Source organism: Anopheles nili, chromosome 3 (assembly GCF_943737925.1).
Source record: "Anopheles nili chromosome 3, idAnoNiliSN_F5_01, whole genome shotgun sequence".
NCBI lineage: Eukaryota > Metazoa > Arthropoda > Insecta > Diptera > Culicidae > Anopheles > Anopheles nili.
This window is the reverse complement of record NC_071292.1, coordinates 48,386,145-48,396,239: the sequence shown is the minus strand read 5'-3', so window position 1 is coordinate 48,396,239 and position 10,095 is coordinate 48,386,145. Positions and strand designations below refer to the sequence as shown.

General features: G+C 46.1%; 1 protein-coding gene across 1 annotated transcript; it reads right to left on the bottom strand.

Annotated features, from left to right (window-relative positions):
• Window positions 1–2,518: 2,518 nt before the first annotated feature.
• LOC128724478 (uncharacterized) lies at window positions 2,519–9,085 on the bottom strand. Its single transcript, XM_053818202.1, has 15 exons — window positions 8,546–9,085; window positions 8,399–8,476; window positions 8,174–8,313; window positions 6,648–8,093; window positions 6,195–6,541; window positions 5,863–6,109; window positions 5,587–5,789; window positions 5,309–5,516; window positions 4,990–5,240; window positions 4,725–4,918; window positions 4,496–4,629; window positions 4,285–4,419; window positions 3,788–4,214; window positions 3,481–3,551; window positions 2,519–3,398 (listed from the first exon to the last, which is right to left on the bottom strand). The coding sequence occupies exons 1-15, from the start codon at window positions 9,083–9,085 to the stop codon at window positions 2,519–2,521; spliced, it is 5,301 nt and encodes a 1,766-aa protein (XP_053674177.1).
• Between the last annotated feature and the right edge of the window lie 1,010 nt (window positions 9,086–10,095).

Sequence of the window (10,095 nt, the reverse complement as noted above, 5' to 3'; positions counted from 1 at the left end):
ATAGTTGCAAACCGTATAGTTTCTATCGTTCCAGCGGGTTACCAGCAGCTCGATTTTCGGTAAAAAGGTTAAAATGATGGGCTTTCCGGAAGGATCACTGTGCCATGCCAACTTAGAGATTGTTAATATCATAAGAACTCCAGCACTCTACGTGTGACTGTGTGTTGAAAGAGTGTGTACGTGTGTAGTCAGTATGTCCCTATGCTTGTCTCTATTGCTACACCTTTTCTCCTACTTATCTTATCTCAATCGCTACAATCCTATCGCTAGTGGTGGAGTTAGTTTTATATTTCTTTTGTTAATTTTCTTCGTCTCTTTTTTTCTCTTATATTTTATTTTTTGTTTACTTCATTTGATCGAAAATATACAAAAAAAAACGCTACTCCTTATCCTTTTATATACTCCCCTATTTTCTTACGACATTTTGCATTTTTAAATAGACAATATTATACTTTGCTCTTTCTCTCTCTCTCTCTGATCTAGTATATTTGGCGTTTTAGAGTTGTTTCATTTTGTCAGATTCAAGAACGTCACGGTTGGCAATTAACGTGTAACGATTTTGTTTTTTAAAAGTTGTGATCGTGACGAACTGTGCGTTGTTGATGAAAACAGGTTCCGTGATCTTATCTGTATATAAGTCATCCTTGCCGGGTTCGTATAGACATCTGTTTGCTTTTGCTTTAACCATCACTAATGTTCGAAAAGTAGCTCCAGTTTAAAATTAGACATAGCGCGCAACTTTTATCCTTTGTCCAATCTCTTGATTTCATCCACGCGCCACTGAGTCTGTTTAGTTTCCTTTTTTTCTCATCACTGGAAACGTCTAATCGGGTGTTAGGAACGGCCAGTGCTTTAGTTTAGCCAGTTTAAGCGACTCGGTGGCACAGTGTACTCGACAGTAGTAGTCGATTGCGGCTTTGATGTTATCGTTTTATTTTCACTATCCTTTCTATATAATCTTAAAGCTACATTTTTTTTTTGTTAAATATAGTATTGTTACAGGTTTTGATTCACCCAATTCGAACGACGTTTAATTCAGACCATTTCTTGATGTTTAGTGTACTGCATTTTTACTAATTACTAATTTGTTTATTTCGTCAATTGCCGAGATGGATCATGTGAATTCGTGCATCAAGCCTTAAAGGTTTGAGCACACCTTTTGAAGGTCATTATGTGCTATAAAATATCAATTGATGGAAAAGTAAAAGTACTCTATATCAGGTGTGAAGCACCTACACCAGCAAACAAGAACGATTATGTTAATGGTGAATTCATTTGAAAAACTAGCGACAAACGATTCCAAGGAAAATGTGCTTCTAATTGATCATAATTTAAGCACAAATAATCGTATTCATTATTTTTTCCTTTTCACTCTTGCTATCTGCAAGTCGAGTGTCTCTTTTAACGTTAGGAAGCATACGTATGAAAGATCACGGTGAGACAACCTGACTGAATTAGCTACGACCGACAAAAAATTGGACCACGCATGTACTAAATTTGTTATTCTTACGATAGGCGCCTTGGTTGTGCAGTAAAATCTGAACAAAAACCAACGTAATATTTTTAAAAAGTGCCACTTTATGTGCGTTCTGTTACCAGATATCCTTGCATGCTCTCAACGTTCAATAAAATTGTGAGCTCGGCTCTGGTTGACCTATCGGTTGTTCATTCAAACTCACATGAACTCGTCGGTATATCGTGGAGCCGATACAGAAGACATCAATTTCTATTAGGTCGATAAACTATTACAGTTTAGTGTACTACAAAAAAGCTCCCACATTCTTGCATGAATGATCGTTTCCAGAGGATCGAGTATATCCACCGTAGAAAACCTAACGTCCACTGAACACAGGAGAAGGCTAGCTAATAATATATCAAAGTAGGCACTCCTAGAGACACAGATAATGTTTGTCATCGTACATGTACAAGTAATATTCTTAACTCCAGCCTCATTTCCACCCGTTACATTTTACCATATCGCCTGTTTGTGTCGGCTTGCGTTTGCAATCAGATAGAAAAATGATAAAACCGAGACCGGATTACTCCGAGAGCGACCACTGGGATAGTAGAAACTTAACCATATCGTGGCAGTAGCTGCTACCGCTGCCGTGTTACTTTCATCAATTTTTGATCTTAATCATGATGGCGACACATTTGCACTTATAGAGACCGGTGGCGAATTTCATACAAAACGATAACATCTCTAAAAGTGTCGAATTGTGCATACTTGCGACATGCCTGGGACCAATAGCGATCGCTAATCGATACCGATCGATATCGGTCTTTAGTATACGAATAGTCAATAAACTGTTTGCACGCAGATAAACATATGTTACGTTTTAAATTCTCAGGTGCCAATGTTTGGCTAAGGTTCGCGCCAATTGTCGTCATCTCGGGATGGCACGTGTTTGGCGCGATCCATTACAGCGGGCTTGCGCATTACGTTCTGAACGTGCGCAGGTGCTAAGACGTTTATACGGTTACGTTAGATTGGTGTTTGACTTGCTTAATCTAGATATTATGATCGGCGGCTCGGCCGCTTTGGTTTAACTCCGGAATGGTTCCCTGCGACATCCGCCACAACGGGCGACGAGGCTACACCATCCTGCCCCTCTGTTGAGCCCTTCCACCGCGTCTGTCCGTACTTGAGACGAAGCTCCTCGTGCAACCTGTCCCGTAGCATGGCACTGCCGGTGTCCGCCTCGAGGAACGGTGGTGCTAGCCCGTGTGCCACGCGTTCGTTGATAGGAATGAGCCGCCGGCGGCTCGATTCGTACAGTTCGAGGTTAAGTGGCGAACGGCGGGAGCGTTTTTTCGTTTTCACAGGAAGGACGGGTTTTTCCTCAACTTCGGGTTTCGCGTGGACCACCGCGACGCTGGTACTGCTGGTGTCCACGGTGTCCAAGCCACCTCCTGCTGGCGTCAGTTTTCCATTGAACGTGTCACACTTAAACACCGCGATGCTCTCTTTGCTGTTGTTTTTCCCGGAGTAGGTGTCAAACTTGGAGCCGGAGTTCGACTCCGCGGGAGCGCTTTTGCCAAACGTTTCAAAGTGGTGCGATAAATCCGGTGGCGAGCTTGTTGCGGCATCGCGACTGAGTCGCCGTCCAATCGTTCCCAACCGTTCGCTGATGATGCTGTCTGTGCTAAAGCGACGCACGTTTAGTGAGGAAGCAAAGGACGAAGTTTTGCTGCCACCCTCGCGGGACTTGCCGAATCCGAACCCGGCCCGTGACAATCGGCCAGGGCTGGCACGGCGGCTAGCTGAGGCCGATACCGAGAGCCGCGAGCCAGCTGGGAGTGTCTCGGGAAGGAGCGCCTGGGAGGTGCTTTCCGACGTGGCCGACAAAGACGCGTCCACGTCCGTGTCCAGCTGCACCCTGTCGAGTTTGATGTTTCTATGTTGGTTTAAAGTACACACGCATAAAACACACTGAACACACAGGAAGTGGAGAGGAGTTCGATAGAGCACGTGCTTACCTGCGAATCTCCTGGATCATTTCGAAAAACTGGGCCTTACTTTTGCGCCTTCTTCTCTGCTCATCTTCCTTCTGGGCCGAAAGGGAAAGCGCATGTTAGTAGGGGAAAGCGAAACGAACCAAGGGGTTACGAAAAAATCATGTCTTAAAAGATGGAAGAATTTTGCTCAAATGCTCGTTAATATATATATATATATATGGTCGAATAAATTCCGAATGGATGCGTTAAAAGAAAACAATGCACCTGAACGTTGGCCCAAAATACACCTAATAGAGGCAAACAAAAAACCCCTCGTGTAATACGTTACCCGCTTAACGCTTTTCTGGAATAAGCTCGTGATCTGGCCCTGCCGGATTGTGTGCACCAGTTCCTTGGCTGCATGGTGTGGCGACACCAGCTCGACGCAGTTTATGAACCGGTACAGCTTTTGGCTAAAGAACATGATGTTACGGCTCTTCCAGATCGTGTCCTTGGGCTGATGACGCAGTATCGGCAGAGTGTACTTGTAAAACACGTGCTCAATGATCAGTATAAGTACTCCGAGCACCATGCCGACGCCTAAGAGTAGAAACACTCCAGCTACCGCCGTGACGCCTAGCGGTTTGGGCTGTGCCATTTCGCGATCCAACTTGAAGCAGGGCAGATCTCCGTACCACTTCGCGGTTAGTATATCCAGGTATCCGTCGTGAGAATACTTTGAAATTAGCGCTGACATGGTTTTCTTCAGGGGAAATCTGTTGCGAGCGAGATCAACAAAATGTACTTAGCAGTTATTCATTTCGCGATTACATTTCACCTACGCACCCTTTGGACATTCCTATCGCGTACGAATCTTCAATATAATTATCACCTATACGCTGCAAAGAGCAACTTTGGTCCGTGCCACGATAGTAGTCCAATATGGGAGTATCACACATTAGCAGATCGATGGTGCGGTTTCTACCGTAAAGAGAAGATTGTTAATATTCATGTAGTAAAGTATTGCATCATTTTGACCATTCCCTCATGGACATACTTCAACCGTTGGATTCCTTCTTCGATACTTTGAAGCTGATATTTTTTCATATGTTCCCACAGCCGCTTATCGTTTTGCTGGACATACGATTCGGCTGCTGTGGCGATCGGCGAACCAACTCGTTGTGTTAGCATCTGAAGCAAAATAAGGATATACTGGACATAAGCGGTATGTTCCTGGTAAACTTCTCCAACATGCAGATCTCATCTAACAGTGCCGTAATCCTTACCGACATTTCGTAGTATTTCGCTTCGTTGTGAAACAGAAGACCCGCAATCAACGCCGCAATGTTGGCAGTGTAGGACGCGATGAAAATGACGCTAAAACCACCCCACACGTTAATGAGGAATTTATTGGGCCACGATTTGGGTGCCTTGAACGCGACCAGGTGCCCACAAAGCAAGCCCCACATCACCCAGAGCGCTTTTGGGAGCAAGGAGGTACAGATTTATATTCGTTAGATAATGGAAGAAACCATCTTACGCTTCACCTACCAGAGGACATGCTGAAATTTTTGCTTCGCTGCCTTCCCCACGGGTTCAACCCAAACGGGCTTAACCACTCGTAGATCGCAACCGCCACGGCCGTTACATTGAGTGAGGTAAAGATCGCTATCCAGAGCTCGGGCGAGAAAGGCAACAGGAAGGCTAACAGCGGAATATCGGTCGCTGCTTCGGGTGCGGCCAGCAAGGATACACCACCGTGGAAGTATGGTATCGTAAAATCGATCACCTCCGAGCGAGCCCTGGAGCAGAAAATTGTACAGCGGTAATGCAGCTCTTCAAACAGAACAGAAGATCGTGTAACGCTTACTTTGAGACACTGAGGGGCGCAAACGATAGATCGGCTGTGCCTGATATGAGATCACCTATAACGCCGTTCCACTGCTGCCGTGTGCGTGCCGGTGGAGCCGTCGAGTACTCGAAAGGAAAACTTGGCGTCTCCTCTTGACGGGAACCATTGATGCCGGCCTGTGACTGCTTCAATTTTGAGCCTCGTTTAAGACTCCTTCCGGATTGTGCTGCAAGCAAGGAAGGACCAGCAAGTGTTTGTTTTATCTGTGGTTGAATCATGAGAGGCAGATTCCTTACCATCAAACTTGGATTTTGACTGCACGTTAGGTGACGGTTGTGGTTTGATAACGTTTCGAGATGACCCCGGCGTCTGATCGGTCGCGGTGGGTATACGCCGCCCAAACAAGCCGTCGTGCACAATGTAAAGATGAAAATCGAAGTTTATTTCCGTGGCAAGCTTCTGAAGCAAATCCATCGACAGCCCGTAACAACAGCGTGTTCTGAGGGTAAACAAAATCACATTATTGCCTTTAAGCTCAAAGAGGTTTCCTTTCTATATTCAAGATCACGTACCGGTACAATCGATACGTCTGCTGCTCCTCATAGTAATGGTTCGGAGTTTGGGTGATTTCCCTCAAGCGATTGCGTCGTTCGATTTCATTGAACATTAGCGTAAGATTGTGCCGACCAGTGGTGAATATTTGATAGCAAATTAGCCCCCGTAAGCACTGGCCCTCCTCGTTGACAGGTGAATCCATCACGAATGGTGGCGCCACCGAAACCACCACTCTGAACATGGTTTTAGCCTTTCCAGCAAGCCCTGAACCATCGAAAGAGACAGTTGTGTCAAGCGACAAGCACAAAAACGGTCTCGTACGGTTCAGAACCAAATGCATTGTACTTACCGGACACCGTCACATCACCACCGGGCCATATGATCGTGTCTAGATGCACTGATCGACCTGTAATTAATCCTACACGTCTCCACTTAGCAGGGATGGCAGTTGCGCCCGTAGAACTCGCGCTAGCTGGTGCTGGTCCGCTCGAAGTCTCACTATTTGCCGACTGGTTGGAATATTTGCCGCCCTCCCTTCTATCCGCGTGGTAATCGTTCTTTGGTGTTGGTGATGATGATTGTCTCGTTGTCGGCACAAGGTTCAGCATTTCAAAATGGCTAACAAGCGATTTTTCAATGAACCCACTTGCTATTGGAAACCCGGAAAGCGCTTGCCGGGCGTTAGTTTGCAAATTCCTATCCAAGGGACATAAAAACAAGGACATGTCATTAGCCAAGTTTTCAAGGAACACAACTGGAGACCTTTCAGTTATCGGTTACTCAAAAGGTTGTAGTGTTTTACCTAGCAAAGTTGTAGGACTTTGTCAACTCAGCACGATTGATTGTGCCCATGCAGCCACCTTTGTACCGGGTGGCTCCTCCACGACCTCGTCCACGGTCCCCTCCTGACGCGCCACTGCGTTCCATATTGTATTTGTGATTCGTGGTCGCTGACCACCAGGTGCTTTGACGTTTAACCCTAGAACTATTTGTACTACTGACATCACGTAAATTTGCACTACTATTGCTTTTAGGCGAAATAATATCGTTCGTTTCGTACGCTCGCTGGTAAGTGGTACGCACCGCTTCCGGAGATGATGTCGATTCGTCACTGGCATCTCCGTTCGCCACCGGTGACTGGCCTTGTAAACTACTTTCGTGAACACTTTCCTGTGTATTAGCACTGTTAACTGGTAATGTTAAAATATCATCCTCCTCGGCGTCGGTGCCTTGTTGCTCAACAACAGAGCGTTTCTGCTGGAATTGTACCGGTCGCTGTTGTGCCCTGTGTTGTTGCCCTTTGCCAGCTTGCTCCTGGGTGACTCCTCGATTTGCAGCGGTTGTTCCTGACCCCTGTCCTGGACGTCCTTTACTCGCCGGGGGTGCATCTTCCCGTTCCACTTTGGCCCAGGTGGCCGCAAACAAACGCACGGCCGCCCGAATAAAATGTCGATCGATTTTCATTTTGATAGGCCGTAACGCGAGCAGCCCGATGGGAAAGTCTTGGTTGTGATGAAAAAGCACGTGTCCGGAAGAGTTGTGCGGTTTCAAATACTCGCTGCTGCGTTTCAATTTCATCTCCGTTACGTTATCATTGCCATCGGTTTCCTCCTGTTCGTCCTCTACTCCACTTAGCGGTAGCGCTATTTCATCCTCAAAGTCCTCAAACTCCTCTGACTCCATTGTCAACTCATCGGCCCGTTCCGGTGTTGCACGTGCCACGTTAACCACGGTACTGTTGGTGGTCGTCGTTACTTTACCCTTGCCGTTTTTCGTTTTGTCCGGTCGGCGATTAGGTTTGTTCTGTTTCGATGCACCAGAACCGGTGGCTCCTTCTTGCCGGGGGTTGATCAATGCCGCACTTCCGTACCGAGCTGTCTGACCGTCGGGATGCGGACGCGTCCGGTTTTTGCGTAATCGAGGATCAAAGTCCTCAAACTCCATGCGCCGTTCGACCAGATCCGCCAAATGCGACTGATGGCGCATATCAAACGTGTCGTAAAAATCGGTTTCCAGCTCACTACGGCCCCCCAGACCGGTGCCAACGTCTTGTGATTGCTTGATGTCGTACGCTGGTTGGCCTGCTTCGTAGAACTCTGTCGCAGATGTTGTATCCATCCACAGCCAAACAAAGTGACCGTTTAGCATCTTCATACGCTGCGCCTCGACCATAACCAGGCGTGCTACCTTCAGATTGCACAGGATCAGCACCACACCCTTCGTGGATCGGGAAATGTGCGCTAATTTTCTGCAGTTGACACAGGGAAAGAGATTGCATGAGTTTAACAGTACATCGTTGTTAAACGTTATTGTCAGTTGCATACTTACTTGTATATCAAATCAAAATTCGAAGGAAGTGTAACTATGTTGGGATTTAGGGGCTTTTGACGAAGTGGTGTTCCTTTTTTGCCGCTTATTAGAACGTACGTATCGACATCGCAAAGAATATAGTACGAATGCCAGTGAACCTTCAAGGATTGATATAATCATTTCAGTACCGATAATAAAAAATCGTTTTAGATAATGTCAATTGCAATGCATGTTTGATCTTACTTGTAAAAAGGTTGCTCTAATGGCTTCGAAAATTTCCCTAGAGGATGGCTGTAGTATTGCTTGTAATTTGGTTGAGAGCTAGAAGTGGAGCACAGGTGTCCAGTGTAAGAATGAAACATAGTAAAAGAAATCAGGATTACCAATTACCTCATCGTAAGAGTTGTGCAATGAAGCAATTCCTCCTTTCGCCCATAGAACGGGCACCTTCATCGCGTTCCCGGCCAGGGCCAACGATTTAGCCGCTTGGCTGTCACCAACAATCACCATCCCGGCCAGGGGCATTCCATCGATCGAATCACACGCCGTTGTAATAAGCTTCGACGAAAAGCGACCATTATCGGGAAGATTTATGTAGATCGGCCTAAGCGGGGGTCCTTGCGGATTACCAAACGGTGGTCCCATGTCGATTAGCGTACGGGCCAACGTGCGACCCCACAGTTTGGCGCCTCCATTGACTGCGACCGCAAAGTATACCGCATCCGGACGGTCTGGAAAGACGGGTTGCGAACCATCGTCGACGGAAAACGACATCGGCGGGTGTGCTTTTAGCATTTCCGCTTTCGACGGTTCTAATGCTTGCTCAGCCACGCTGGCATACTCTGCATCGGTACCACGAACCAGCGTGGTACTCGAGGTGCGCTCACGACTTCCGGTAGGAGACGGGCGTTCTGCCAGGACACACGTCATCACTTGCACCATTAACACCAACCAAGCCGTGAGGGACGAGGGCTTTTTGAAGATATTTCGAGCATGCATGACGATTCTGTTGGGCTCCATCGCTTTTGGCAACATTATCCGATCTCTTTTCGTATTCGCTGCAGTGCTCTTTCCTGTGGGACACGTGCTTTACCGGAAACGTTCACCTAAGCTAGGAAACGGAATATACATGAACCAGTCGTTGCGGTGTACTGTGCGTTGTACCGTCGTTGCCTGTGAAATAAAATACATTTTCGAACGGCTAATTTTAATGGATAAAAATGTGCACGAAAACTTCAAATGTAGCACTAAAAAGGATAAACATTGCAGGCATGAATTAACACGTACGGCATCCTTACATGCACCCACACATACTGACTATCACACCTGATTATATAATCATTACTTTTAAATCAGCACAGAACTATCAAACCATCTCGTCGTATCAATATTGGTGATGTCGAACTGTAACGACAGGCGGAAACGATACAAACAAAAGGACATCGATAATTTGTCCTTGCACGGCAATGACTTCAACTTGTGCGTTTTCTACCGAACGGTGCTCTCTGATCCTGAAAATCCGGAAGTACTATTCGAATCTAGTACACGCGCGAGGTATCTTCTGACTATCTTCTCGCAAGTCGAAAGGATTTTCAAGTTGATATCGATACAAAAGGCAGCAGAACCTTGTTGACATAATAGTTTGCGAGTGGTTTTCCCTGTACCTGTCGCTCCTCTTTCGTGCCTGGTACTTACCGATTAATGCTAGTGCCATATGCCGTTGGTAATGCAGGTTTCATAATTTGCCACCGTATACTATCTCGTTTTTATATTTTTGTAAGCAGTAATTATTTCGGTATAATTTGTATCGAGAGTTACTCCTTTCCTATAATAGTTTCAAATTAAATATGATTCGTGGAGGCAAGTTTTTGCAGGAACACTTGCGCTGGAAGCGAAATAAAGGATGGATATTTTTTTTCTCTCTTTCTACTGTGGCCTGG